General features: G+C 38.5%; 1 protein-coding gene across 1 annotated transcript; it reads left to right on the forward strand.

The window, feature by feature from the left end:
- The first annotated feature begins 4,609 nt into the window (after positions 1 to 4,609).
- Positions 4,610 to 13,636, forward strand: LOC137935000 (tobamovirus multiplication protein 2A-like). Its single transcript, XM_068779615.1, has 7 exons — positions 4,610 to 4,730; positions 5,027 to 5,372; positions 11,132 to 11,231; positions 11,674 to 11,754; positions 11,874 to 11,978; positions 13,000 to 13,209; positions 13,304 to 13,636. The coding sequence occupies exons 2-7, from the start codon at positions 5,137 to 5,139 to the stop codon at positions 13,409 to 13,411; spliced, it is 840 nt and encodes a 279-aa protein (XP_068635716.1). The 5' UTR covers positions 4,610 to 4,730; positions 5,027 to 5,136; the 3' UTR covers positions 13,412 to 13,636.
- Positions 13,637 to 14,136: the final 500 nt, after the last annotated feature.

Genomic DNA, 14,136 nt, shown 5'->3' on the forward strand with positions numbered 1-14,136 from the left:
TTGGATCCTCCTCGACGAGATCATGGAAAAAATGGGTTTTGGAGAAAGATGGAGATTTTGGATTAGGAGTTGTGTGGGCTCGGCCTCATATTCTCTCCTCCTAAATGGCACAATCTGTGGGTATTTCAAAGGGTCCAAAGATATTAGACAAGGTGATTCACTCTCCCCTCTTCTTTTCAACATGATTGGTGAATTTCTCTCTATCATATTTTGGATCGGTAACATTGAGGGTGCCAGCAAGATCAAAGCGATTTTGGGTCTTTTTGTGTTAGTATCGGGCCAGAAAGTTAATTGGGGAAAGACCTCTTTAATGGGGTTTAATGTTAGCCCTGAGCTTCTTACAGAGATGGCTAGTATATTTGGCTGTACAACAAGCCAATTACCGATCACATATCTTGGCTTGCCATTATTCAACAGCCGCATCTGTAAAAGTCTTTGGAATCCAGTGGTTGAGATGATTGAATCCCGATTGGCAACCTAGAAAGGGCGGTTATTTAGTAAGGCGGGGAGGCTCACCCTTCTCAAGTCTTGCATTGCAGGTATTCCAAATTATTCACTATCTTTTATGCCATGTCCTGCATCCATATGTAAGACAATAGATAAACTCAAAAGAAGATTCTTATGGAGAAGATTGAGCGATACTTTTAAATATCACCTGATAAAATGGGATGAAGTCTGTTTGCCAAAAAAATTGGGTGGCCTAGGGATTTGAAAATCCAAATATATGAATCATGTTCTATTCCTTAAATGGTTATGAAAAATCAATACTCATTCCTCAAATCTTTGGAAGGGAATGGTTATCGCCAAGCTTGGGGGGGTAGGTCCCTCAAATTTTGGGACAATCTATGGATGGGATAGGAGCCGCTACAGAATGCTATCAGAAGCTTAGTTCTCCTATCCACCCGTATGAATATATCAATAGCAGATGCTTTTGAGGGGGGTGGTATGAACCTTCATCCTAGAAGAGGTCTTTAGGACACCGAGGCGTTAGAGGCCAGTCGACTGATGGACTTTGTAACTACGGTAAAAATTCATCCTTTGGTGGCAAATAAGCTCGTTTGGTGGCCAGAGAAAAAAACATTTTCTCAGTATTATCTGCATTCAGTTTCATCAATGGATGAAATGCTCCTCATCTGGATCATGAGATTTTTTTTGTTTGGCGTCTATGTGCTCCTTCTAAGATTAAATTCTTTATGTGGAGTGCTTGTCACGACAAGATTCTCTCAAAAAACGTGCTTGGAAGAAGTTTTCACTCCTCAGTAGACCCCTTATGTCCTCTCTGCAATATAGAAGTTGAGTCCACAAGTCACATTCTGCTTCAATGCATCTTCTCATGGAACGTGTGGACATCCATACTTAGCATGTTGGAGATTCAATTTTGTATGGCGACCAATTTGCTCTCATTCAGTAAGTTGCTACTTGGTATGTCTTTTCTTGGTCTCAAAAAGGTGATGCTCTCGGCTTGTGCTAGTTTCATACCGTGTGGTTTATGGAATGAACGCAATCGTAGAAGGTTTGAAGGTAAAATCGAATCAACGGACCAGGTGGCGGATCGAGTGGTAGGACATATTTCTTCTTAGCTCCTGATGAAGAAGTCTTTCTCCTCATTTGTGGGGACCCCTATCCGTGAGAACTAGTTTAATTTGGCTAGGATGCACTTGTGGATAAATGTCCGAACTATCCAAGAATGGATCCCTCCTGATCCTGGTTACCTTAAGTTGAACTTTGATGGTTCTTCTCTTGGTAATCCCGGGCTCTTTGGATTTGGCGGGGTTATCTTAGATCACCTAGGCAACCAACTTTACTCATATGTCGGCCCTTTACAAATCACTGACTCTACGTCTGCAGAGCTTCACGGTCTCCTAAATGGGCTTCGTGCTTTCAAAGACAAGTGTACAGGCCCCCTCTATATTAAAGGGGACTTGAAGGTGGTCATTGGATGGTACGAGCGTACATCCCCTCTCCCGTGGCACCATTGGGACATTTTTTGGGAGATAATTGATATTTGTTCATTTTTATCTTGTATTTGGTCTCACATTCCGAGATCCAAAAATTCGGTAACCGATGCGTTTGCTAAACATGGAGCTATCCTACAATCACTGGGTGTTAGGAAGATGCTCCCCTCTTTGTAATTTTTGTATTTTCTTGTTTATATATATATATATATATATATATTTTCAAAAAAAAAATCTGAAAGTAATTTGCAGAATTGAAAGTAAATCCTTGGCTACTGTCCCTTGCCTATGGAAAGAAAGAAACAGTCTCACTTTTGTCGACGAGTCCTTCTCAATGGGTGAGGTCATTGATAGGACATTCGACACAATACTCCTGGGTTACCATCCAAAAAGGCCTCCCCACCATCAGAAGCTCCAACGTAGGAGGCATTGAGAGCTGGTGGAATAGTTCTAGGCCCCCTTCCCTAGCCTCATTGTTGAATAGAGTGCCCATCCCCCCCCTCCCTCCCAGGGCAGATCACTTAAAAACTGATCTTTGACGGAGCTCCTAAGGCAACCTGGACCCAGCCTAAGTTGGTGATTCCATCAAGAATCATGAAGGCAGCACCTTGTTGATTTTTTTGGCTCGTTGGTATTTGCAAATCTAAGAAAGCTGGAGCCTCCGGCCAACCTCTAGTTGAAGGGAGATCTTTCCCCCTTGTATTGTAGGCTTTTCTTAACACAAGGCAGTAACTAGTGACGCAAGATGGCTTGATCACACAAGCTGGAGGGTTTGAAGAGCTTCTACAACAGAATATTGGGTTTGAGGTTTTAGTAGGTGCTCACAGCCAAGCTCTAGATCTGTTCTTACTGCTGAAAAATTCAAGTATAATTCAATTCAGTGAAAGGAAAAAAAAACGAAATCTCTAATGATCCCAATACAAACACAGAACACCCCAGCTTGCTAATAGCAGTAGTCAGTAGACAAGAATTAGAGCAGAATGCCTGTCCAGGGACAATACTTCCAGTTATAATTTAAAAATGTTATAACTTTTTCTGAACGGGAAGAGTTCAGGAGTTTGACTCACCAACTAGACAGCTCGGAAAATATTTTCTTGTATTAGTGTCCAAAATAGAAAATGTATTAGAAACATGAGAATGAATTACTTTTTATAATATACTTAAACTAATATAAACCTAAAAAAACATGGTTACTTTTATAATTAGTAATATAATATAATATTAAATTGTATTAATATAATAAATAATTAATTTAGGTATTTTATTAATAAATTAAGATAGATTGTAGTTTGGTCTAAATTAATACAATAATTTTGAGTTAAATTATATTATTAATTTATTTAATTATAAATATATAGAATACTGAAACAAAAATATTTACTTTTATTAATGTTTAGATACTTTATCAAATTCTTAGTTTAAGAATATTTTAATTATCACTCTTAAATTAGTAATTTAATATAATATTAACTTAATAATTAATTAAGTAAGGTATTTTATTAAAAAATTAAGAGAGATTATATTGTAGTCTAAATTAATACAATAATATAAAATTAAATTATTAATAAAATATAGAATACTCTAACAAAAATGTTTACTTTTATAATGTCTAGATACTTGATCAAATTCTTAGTTTAACAATATCTTAATTATCACTCTTAAATTAGTAATTTAATATAATATTAACAGTAATAAATATAATAGATAAATAAATATAATATTTTATTAATAACAAAAGATAGAGTTTAGTGTCGTATAAATTAATAATATCATTACAAAGTAAAATAAAATTATTAGTTTAATTAATTATAACAAACAAAAAATAAAAACACTTTCATACAAAAATCGTTAACAGATAATGGATGGATTTTTGAGCTTAGTGACATGTTTAATGTCTTAATTCTTATCTCCTTGCAACAAAGAACTTTTTCTAAACATTTTTAAGTATCTTTTATTTATTAAGGGTTGTGGATTAATCTAGTATATAATAATTATTAATAATAAAAAAATACATAAGGGTCCCATTGTTCTTTCACATAAGGTGAGAGGGAGAAAAACATAGAGGAGTTGAGTAAGCCAGATGGTAAAAAACAAGAAACAAGATAAGGGAAGCAAAGAGTGCCAAGATGAGGTTTCGACATCCGACAAAGAACGAGAGGTGTCGAGTGTCAAGGATGGAGAAGCGGGATGTAGAGAGCGTCGAGTGAATAAGTGAAAGTGAATAAACTAGGATTTGAGTTGGAATTTACTTTCACTCATTTTACACATAAATGAGTGAAAATGATTGAATTAGTTCATTTACTTTCACTTTCCTCCGGGTGCACGCACTAACGGTTTTGGCTAAACGAGAGTATAATCACTTTCATGTTCACTTACCCTGCTGGTGCATTAACTGGGTCTAGCAAATTCACATCCAACTTCATAGTCATTGTGTGGTTTCGTTCTCAACTGCGAGGAGGGGGTTAATAACCTTCACTAGAGGACGTTAATAGGTTAATAATTAATTAAGAGAGTAATAGACAGGGAAGTGGAGCCGTCCTGATCGAAGACTTATTATTCTAATTTTTTCGCACCGTCCTAAACGTAATCTGGTTAATCTCGGCCGTTCGATTTACTGAATTCTCATCTGCTTGTTCCACGTGGAAAGAGATGAGCCATTTTTCTTGAACCTGGGGGAGGACAGGAGAGGAAGAACGAAGCTCCTTTTTTCCCTTTCTTCTTCTTTTCGAGATTAGCCGATTTCAGATCAGAAGCTGAAACGTGGGGAATTTCGACGTAAGTTATTGGCGTTCTGATTTGATGAATTTTAGTTTCAGGATTGGGTTGTCATGTGGAATAGTGGATTTTGGAATTTTTGGTTTTGTTTTTTCCCGTGAGATGATGTGTGAGATGGTGGATCTTGGCGGAGTAATGCATTTACATGAGATTTACCCGTTCTAGTTTTGTATTTATATTGGAAAATGTGTGGGAAATGGAGTCCTTTTGAATTTCTGAATGAGCCATTGTTTTTAGATGAGTTCACTGGTGTTATGAAACGATCAACTGTTGGCTGAATTCGTCTCTTTTTGCAGGTTTGGGGATTGAGGGTCTTGTAGATATTTGTTTATAAGGGGGAGTATCTGTACCAGGACATGAAATAAAGTGAAGATTTGTTGCTGTAGCTATCACTGATTCTGCGGAAATGGCTTGCAGAGGCTGCTTGGAGTGCCTCTTGAAGCTTTTCAATTTTATATTAATGATCACAGGATTGGCTATGGTGGGATACGGCATTTACTTGGTGGTTGAGTGGAAAAGGGTTTCTTCTCATAGCGTTACTTTCTCGCCCTCGGACCAGTCTGAATTGGTGAGCCTGGGACGGTCCGCGATGCTTGTCGTGCCTCTCTCGACCAACATTCTTGACAAGCTTCCTAGAGCTTGGTATGCTACTGTTTTCTTGTCGTATTTCACACTTTGTTGAAACTTGAAACTCACTTCCATGTTTATGTTACAATTGCAACAAAACTATATAATTTGCTTAAACAATTGTGAGACAGTTGAGGGAAACGTTAGAGTTGCTCTTTAGGGTGTTAATTGTGGCGTTGCCTTTTCTTTATGCACTGACTTTTTTAGTTTTCAATCACTTAAATATGCTGCTTCAAAAGAAAACAAAATGCCTAGCTTATAGACAATTCTTATATATAATTTTAGCTTATGCAGAATAGTGGTGACTTTCTTGACCACGTGAAAGGTGCATGTAAAATGTTGGTTTCCCATTGTGAGAGGAAACATTTCTCTGCTGCCACTTCATTCTATCCGTGTGAACAATTTCACACAAACAGGAGTATTTTTTTTCTTTTTTTTTAGTAGTGAAGTTTTATTGTGGCTAAGGCAAACAAAAAGCGTAGGAGGGGGAACCTCCTACACTGAGAGATTGAAGGTGCACCTCCTCTTTAGTTAAAATGTCAGCTATAGAATTTTCTAATCTAGGAATATGAATCCAAAATAATGAGACAAGTCTTGAATTTCATGCAAAATATGTCACTGCTGCGAAGGAGGGCCTGCTGCCACCTCAAGAGAGTTCATAATGACCGCTGAAAGTTTGGAGGGCGCTGAAAGTTTGGAGGGCGTGCAACAAAGCATGTACCACACCTGATGTCCAATCTGAATGACCCAAGGGGCCTGCATAAGAGGCAGGAACAACACCATCATGGACTTTAAAACAAGCTCAAAAACCTGCTAAACCTGGATTGCAAAGAGAAGAACCATTGCAATTGAGCTGAAGTTAAACTTGGAGGAGGACCCAAGAGATAGTATGAAAAAACTTTTCAGTCATGGCATTGAAATAGGTAGCCTTCCTATTAAGGTCTCTGATGTTTTTAGCGAAAGGCTCCAAGATATGTGAGCTAAACAAGCCTTCTAGAGGTTCTTACCAATCAAAGGGACATAGGACAGCCATACTTTGAGAAATAAAATCCTTAAATGTGTGTGGATGAGTGCTAGGAGAAAGCCCAAATTTGTCTTAGTAGCGACAACTCTCTCTCTCTCAAAAAAAAAAAAAAAAAAAAGTAGTAACACTAAATAGCCCATGTGAATTTGCATTGGAGTAGAAGATGATCAATAGTCTCACCTGTATTGCCACAAAACTTACACCCCATGTGATATGCGGTCGGAAGTGGCACGGATGGATACGTGCACGGCTGGGCCAAATATGGGCGTACTGAGGTTGTCCTCAGAAAGGGCTTCACAAACTGGTACAGCAGCCCCAACCCTCAAGAATACCATCTGGCATCAACAGCACCCTCACAGGGCTCAAAAAGACGAACCTGGCACGAAACGGCCAAGGCTGCAGCAGCTGGGGTGCATGGGAGCGCGCAGACTGCTGCTGCAGCCCAGACCTACATTCCCAAGTGACTAGCAGGGCGCGCGGCCAGCACCTGGTTGGCTGTGTGGCTGTTTGACTCAAATTCGAAATTTGAGTTTCTCCTATCCAGCTGTTGGCTGTGTGGCTGTTTGACTCAAATTCGAAATTTGAGTTTTCCTACCCAAATGGCTTTGGAATAGGGTAGTTTGAGACAAATAAAGGCACATAGAGTTTGACCCATTTGAATTTGAATAATATGGGATTTGCCTTGCTTATATGGCGAATTCTCATTGGCTCATGTATTATAGGGGATAAGGGTGGCTTATCCTTGATTTGCCTATAAATAGACATTGTAAACTTGGTGTATTCATCTGAAAAATCCATGCAAAGAATACCACACTTTTGCCAGGGCTCATTTCTCTCCCTTTTGGCTTGATTTCCCCTTAAAACGAAGGCTTACAAGCATAATTTTCACCAAAAGTAAGCTAGGCCACACACTGAAGCTTTAGGATTGCATCCTAGCCTGATATAGCGGCGCGACACCGTGTCACAAATAACTGAACAACACCAAATAAGTGTGTGGAAACAAAGAATTTTTCTATGTAATGCAATCCAAATTAAGTGAAGGACCTTGAGTGGGGGCCAGACAAATCCCAGGCTATAGAGGCATCGTGTTTTGGAAGATAATCCAGCCCCATGAGCTTCCTGTAGCATCAGGAAACCGTAAAAAAGTCTGATGGTGAGCTATACACAAATCATCTTATCTTTGGCATGATTTCTCAAATAAAGGCCTTCAAGAGAGGAGAAGAGGGTGTAGATCAATGGCTTCAGCTTCATTTTGATTTCTTTTGAGATTGAGATTCTAGCCACCATTATTAGAATTGTTAGGAAGAGCCCCAACAACACAAGTGGAGGGATTGTAAGCAACGCCAAACACTCTGGGGTAGAGATGTAAGAGGAACTGTTACCAGCCCATCAATTACACTAAAATTGAATAGAAGAGCTTTTTTCAGTATAAAAGTTGACCCCCAATCTGAATTTGGGAAGCAAGTTAATCAAAGGTCTCTTAGGGTGAGTAAGGCTTTGTTTATAGATGTCCTCTCGCTTTCGACATCCCTTATTTACTTGGAGCATAGGCCCCTACTAAGTGTCTTCAAATAGACCCTTTGTTAACCCAAAATATCTAATGTCATTTTGAGAAGAAGAGCACCATTCTTACTACACAAATTTCTGATTCCCAGCCCTCCAGGACTTTTAGGTCTATTAACCTCATTGCACTTTAACAAATGATGCACAAAACCATCCATTGTTCCCCTCCAAGAAATCTCCTCTTGAGGGTGTTTTATTGGCTATGCTAGCAAGAAAAGCGAGGGAAGACATAAGGTAGGAACCCACGCCAGTTAAGGAAGAATTCATGGTGAACCGCCCCGTCTGGGAAGTTAGCCTCCTTGTCCAAGAGGAAAGGCATCTTCCAAATTTCTCAAGAATAGTGGACAAAAGGGTTGTATCAAAACATCTAGAGAAAAGGAGAAGGCCAAGGTAAGTAGATGGAATAAAATAAATGCATCCAAGGGTTTCAGCCATCGAGATGATAGCAAAGAGCACAAAGTTAAAGCCAGAAAAAGGTGGATTTGGACTAGTTCACCATCTATCCTAAGATAAGCTTAAAGAGGCTAAGAAGGGCTTTAGGATTTAGTCTGTGGTTCCCCCATAGAAGCAAATGGTATTAGGGGTGGTCATGAGTCAGGTTTTTAAACATCCCCACTTTGTGAACTTGACTTGAAACTTGTACCTGCAAAAACCCGTCTTGGGTTTGGAAATCCACACCCTATGTCAAGTTTTCGCAGGGATGGGTTTCAGGTGAGGTTCACAGGGTAGAGATGAAAATTTAAAATTATGAAAATATACAAAACCTATTTTTTTTTTTTTTTTTTTTTGCATAGCGATAGAGTATATTAAGAGAGGAATGGGAGGCTAGAGAAAACCTACAGGAACTTATTGTACAGTCCATGTGTATCAATTAAATTGACTTGTAACCACAAAAGAAAAAAATAAATCCCTTTTTTTCTTGTTAAACTTATATATCATTATAAAAATACACCATATAAGTAGACCTTGTAGGTCGGGTTTTGGGTAGGGATGGAAAATTCGTCCTTGTTCCATATCTGCATGAGTTTTTCCTCTCACCCTATCCATGGGCCGCGGGGTAAGGGAGAAACTCCATTCCCACCAAAATCGGTTTGGGTCGGACTTCCCATTTAACTCATCCTGTGCCTACCTCTAAATGGTATCATTTGCAAGTTGAAGGGGAGACATATCAAGTTCTGGGTTTTGGGAGATAAGGAAGCGCCATTCTGCTATCTTAGCCAATAGAAGAGTGAAGAGAGACCCACCCTCACCATTGATGTTGAGAGACGACAGGCTAGGGGGTCACCTTGACGAAGACCATGGGTTCCTTGAAGGTATTTGAAAACTGAGCCATTAATGGGAATAGAATAAGAGGTGGATGGGATGCAGCCATTCATCCAAACTTGTGGGCGAAGCCCATCCATTCAATGAGTTTTCACATCAGGTGTAGGATTTTCCTGATGTGGGGATCTTCTCAAATCATAAGTGCCTACAAAGTCACAAAAATTCCTCATGGAAGAAGGCTGGGGAGGATTTCTCATCCACAAAATGAATGGCATTTAAATCTCCAGCAAGTACCAAAGGTTGATTCCAATGTTGGATCATATCCGTAAGCTCATCGGGGAAACCTGCTCTTGGCCTGTATTTGGTTGGCCCAAATTCCAACAGAACAGCATTGAGCACCAGATTTTTTATCAGACACTTGAATTTTGCTGTAGAAATCTGACCCTCTCAAGAGCATCTTCATCCCAGATTACGAACATGCCATCATTTTGGTTGCTGCTAAAGCCAAAGATTACAAACCCCGCAGTCGGTCCTTTATCTGAATTTTTCAAGATGACCGGTGATCCTTTTTGGCTTTGAGGGTGTCTTTGAGATTTCTTGGCTTTTCCAAGAGATAATAATCATCTCTTCCTAACTTCATTTCAACTCCCTGATGTGTAGTCACACACCCATTTTCTTAAGAGATTTCATGGTCTTATAAATGGTGAGACTATTTTTTATTAATAGAAAAAAATCACTGTATAAATCAATCAGCAGAAATTGATTGATCTCCTGAAAATTCCTTTTCTTGTCATTCTCTAGTAAATTCATCTCAGAGATTCCCAACCAACAAATTCCTGTGTGAGGATTTATTTACCACATTAAATCGATCCATTGCCTTGAGCATTGAGGAATCGAACAGACCTAAAACTTGTTTTTCTTATTGAAAGCAATGCCTACTTTCACAGCATATAGCCGCTGGCATGGGTATTAGATTTATGATTTTTCCTGGCTGTTTTTGACCTCTGAAAATTGCCTCAAAACCAATTTTGCCTCCTTCATATGTCCTCTATCCGAAAACTGAACCAGGAGTTATCTATTTGTCATGTATCAAATTGGTTGTGCCAAAAACTAAGATGAACATATCAGCACTACGCAGTGAATATCATTGCTGGACAAGTCATAGATGGTCTTTTGAGATCTAATCAGGTTCTATAGGCAAATGGTAGTTAGTTCGATTGTAAGAAGTGTCCAGTTGATGGTGGCCGATGAACTGGAAAGAAGTAGATGATGTGAGCCAAAAAATGACTTGGGTGGAAGCTGTGGAAAATAGCAAGTAATAGAACAAAATACTAAATGAGATTTCATATAACAAATAATCTAGGATGAGGATGATGATACATGGATGTACGGTGATAGTTTGCTTGGTGCTGATTTGGATTTTATACTAACTCTACATCAATCTACAGTTTAGTACTGACTGGACATCTCTACCCTGATTAGATTGTTTAACAAGCTGTTGTAATTTGATGCGCATTTCCGATCTGGAACTCTCACTGGTGTTTTATGTGGTTCTTCAAGTACCATTCTCTATGTTTTGCACCCATAAAGACTTGAGAGTACCATCTACACGCATAAATGCAGTCCTTTGTATCTTTTCCGTTAATTCTTTTCCAATGCTTTTCAATTTTGGGTTTTGGAAAATTTATATTTTCTATTCATAGTCTTCCTCTCATGATTGATAAAACTTGAAATAATTTTTTTTTCCTGGGACATTTTTTTGAAAGTTATGTTTTCTCATAAAGAAATTATTTTTGGAAGTTATATTAACTCCTCTTAGGATTTCCAAAGCCAAAGTTTGCTACCGAGGTCGTTTCTGTTGATACTTTGAATCACCCATTATCTTTTCTCACTCTGTTACCCTACCCATTTGTGGTCTATGCAGGTTTATTTACTTATTCATTGCAGTTGGAGTCATCCTTTTCGTCGTATCTTGTTTTGGTTGCATTGGAGCAGCAACCAGGAATGGGTGCTGCCTGTCCTGTGTATCCTTAAAATTATTTCTGTAATGAAATACAGACTTCACTGAATGACTGTATAAGGCCCTAGAAATTCTGAATGAGTTTATTCTCTGAACTTGCTGCATTTGAGTGTTAGTTCCTGTTTAAGAAACAATATTTAAATTGTAACTGCAAAGTGCTTTTTGCGCGTGGAAATTTTAACTACATTTGTAGGGAATAGTTAATATGTCTCTATTTTCCTTTTCTTTAAAGGTTGTGAACCCCATCATACATGATCTTGTTGGTAGCTTATCTCAGTATTTGACTGATCTACGTGCACGTGTCAGGCACACTGGAGAAAATTGATTTCATATAGCTGTATTTAGTAATGTTTCACATCCATTGACATTAAAAGCTGTTCATATGTATGCTGAGTATATGAATTAATTAGCTGGTCATTCATCAACTTCTCCTTAACTTCGACCAGTACTCTGTGTTGGTGATCTTGTTGATCTTAGTTGAGCTGGGGTGCGCAGCTTTCATCTTCTTTGACCATAGCTGGAAAGAGGTACTTATTGATCAAATCTGTAATGTCTTAGTTTGCCTATCTTTGTCTTAATAGTTTTTTTTTTTTTTTAGTTGACTTTTTGTTAATAGCTTGGATACTAATATAAATGACTCATGCAGGTAATACCTCGTGACAAAACTGGTAACTTTGACATGATTTATGATTTCTTGGAGAAGAACTGGAATATTGCACGATGGGTTGCTCTTGGAGCTGTTGTTTTACAGGTAAGCTTGACTCATAACGACCTCCTTGTTCTAATTTGCTTGTCTTGTGACTTAAGGGCAATGCAATAAAATAAATCAGCTGCTTTGGTATTCCTGCTCTTTTGCATGACTGGCCACTCTTTTTTCTTTTTTAATTCGTTCTAATATTGACTTGTCTATCACTAGTAATTTATTTCATATGATTACTTCTCATTGTGCAAATCAAATGATTGTGACTTATTATTCCAACTACTCTGCGAAGCTACCTTGGCCTTTCCTGTACCTCCCAGGGTAAAGAAAAGGAATAACAGAAAAGAAACTCTTCCTCGTCCATTGATGAGTGAATTAAAGTAGAATAGCCTGTCTGGTGGAAAAAATTCCTTGATTTGCTGGACCTATTTTCCTTCATTAGTAGCTGGCGATTGTTCACGAGCCAATTTTATGTGTAACACAGCCCCAACCAAACGAATGAAAAATATCAAGAAAGAAAAGAATTTGGATATTAATCATGCCTACTGATCCTTGCTGCGATTAATTGGCTGACTGGAAGAATACAGGAGTATTACTAGTCCATATTGTCTCTCTTTTGGAACAACTTCGACCTGAGTTCATGCCTTTAAACACTCACTAAATACCTAACACTAGGACCAACTATTGCATTCCCCTCCTTCTCAGCCCCCACCCTCCCTACCTGAAAAAAAAAAAAAAAAAAAAAAGGAGAGAGAAAAAGCCCATCTTCCAAAGGTACATTGATTGCTGGTGTCCATTAATTCGTTCTTGCTGTTAAGCTGACACTTCTAACTATTATGGGAACGTCAGTGTGCCTAGTTGGGATACCTCAGCACTCAAATTCTGCATGATGTTTTTATTGAGAACTATCATTTGATTCGTTTCAACAGTAACTTAGGCATTTCACTACTCAAAATGCACTGTTAGGAATGAGTTTCAAGGCATCTAATCATCAATTGCACACATGCACAGAGACACCTTTTTAGTTTGTATTGGAGTTGTCATTATTATGAATGACTTCCATGAGTTGTAGGTACTGGCATTCATATTGGCTCTTGTTGTAAGGGCTGCAAACAGACCACCAGAATATGACAGTGATGATGAGTACATTGTCCAGAGGTCGGCAATCCGTCAGCCACTAGTTAACAGGCAGGGCGTGGCTGCAACTGGGACCCCTGTAACTGGAACTCTTGAAAACCGGCCAAGCAGAAACGATGCTTGGAGTACTCGCATGAGGGAAAAGGTAAAATCCTGCTAAGATGACATTTTCATGTTAAATTCCAAAGATCTGGGTCATTGCAGCTAATAATTCTTGTGTCATTGGCTCTTATGTGCAGTATGGGCTTGATACCACAGAGTTCACTTACAATCCGTCAGAGCCGAACAGGTACCAGCCAGCAACAGCACCACCTGCAGAGGAAAGGAGCGTCTGTGCCATTATGTGAAGTGATCTCATGGGTGTATTTCTTAAGAAAGGGAAACAAAAGGGAAATTTTGTGTCTTTTTGTGTGCAGATGTAATAGTTTTTTTTTATCTTCCACTTGACTCTGTAGAACAGATCATCTCTTGGAGTCATCAATCTGTGGGGCTTGTTCGCTCTCATAAAAATACTCTTTTTAAGTAAGTGGGTGCTGCTGCAATTTAATGTCATTGAATATCGTTTAACTCAACTACTGACCTGTGATTTATTCAGGTAACAATAACAATCTGGACTCCTAGAAAAGAAAAGAACAGGTTTTGAACACGGCAGCAGAGAATCATGGACAGAAAAGAAAATGAGAGAGAAGTCTCTCTCTTAGTATGGACCGAAAAGAAAGCGAGTACCGATTTATTGGACCAAATTGTAAAAGAAAAGTCATGCACCTACCTAATTGTGAATAGACTTCACCGAAGAAAAAACCAAAAATCCATCCATATGCATAATATGAACTTAGACGTGATTTCCGAAAAGCTATTATCATTCCTCGTGGGTTTCAACCCATGGACCACATGATTGATCCGGTGCATTATTTTACTAGACTTCATTAGATTAAGAAAAAAGTGTTACCCCTTGTCACCATCCATGGCCCACAAAAGAAAAAAAAATTAATATTATTTTTTCACTATCTTGTTCAGATTTGCATGGGGAGCCAATTTACTTAAACTTAATCAACCTCCTTAAACTCACTTA

This window comes from Aristolochia californica, unplaced genomic scaffold (assembly GCF_029961685.1).
Source record: "Aristolochia californica isolate CCGP_79_NKW_82.1479 unplaced genomic scaffold, dmAriCali1.0.hap1 SCAF_6, whole genome shotgun sequence".
NCBI classification, from domain to species: domain Eukaryota; kingdom Viridiplantae; phylum Streptophyta; class Magnoliopsida; order Piperales; family Aristolochiaceae; genus Aristolochia; species Aristolochia californica.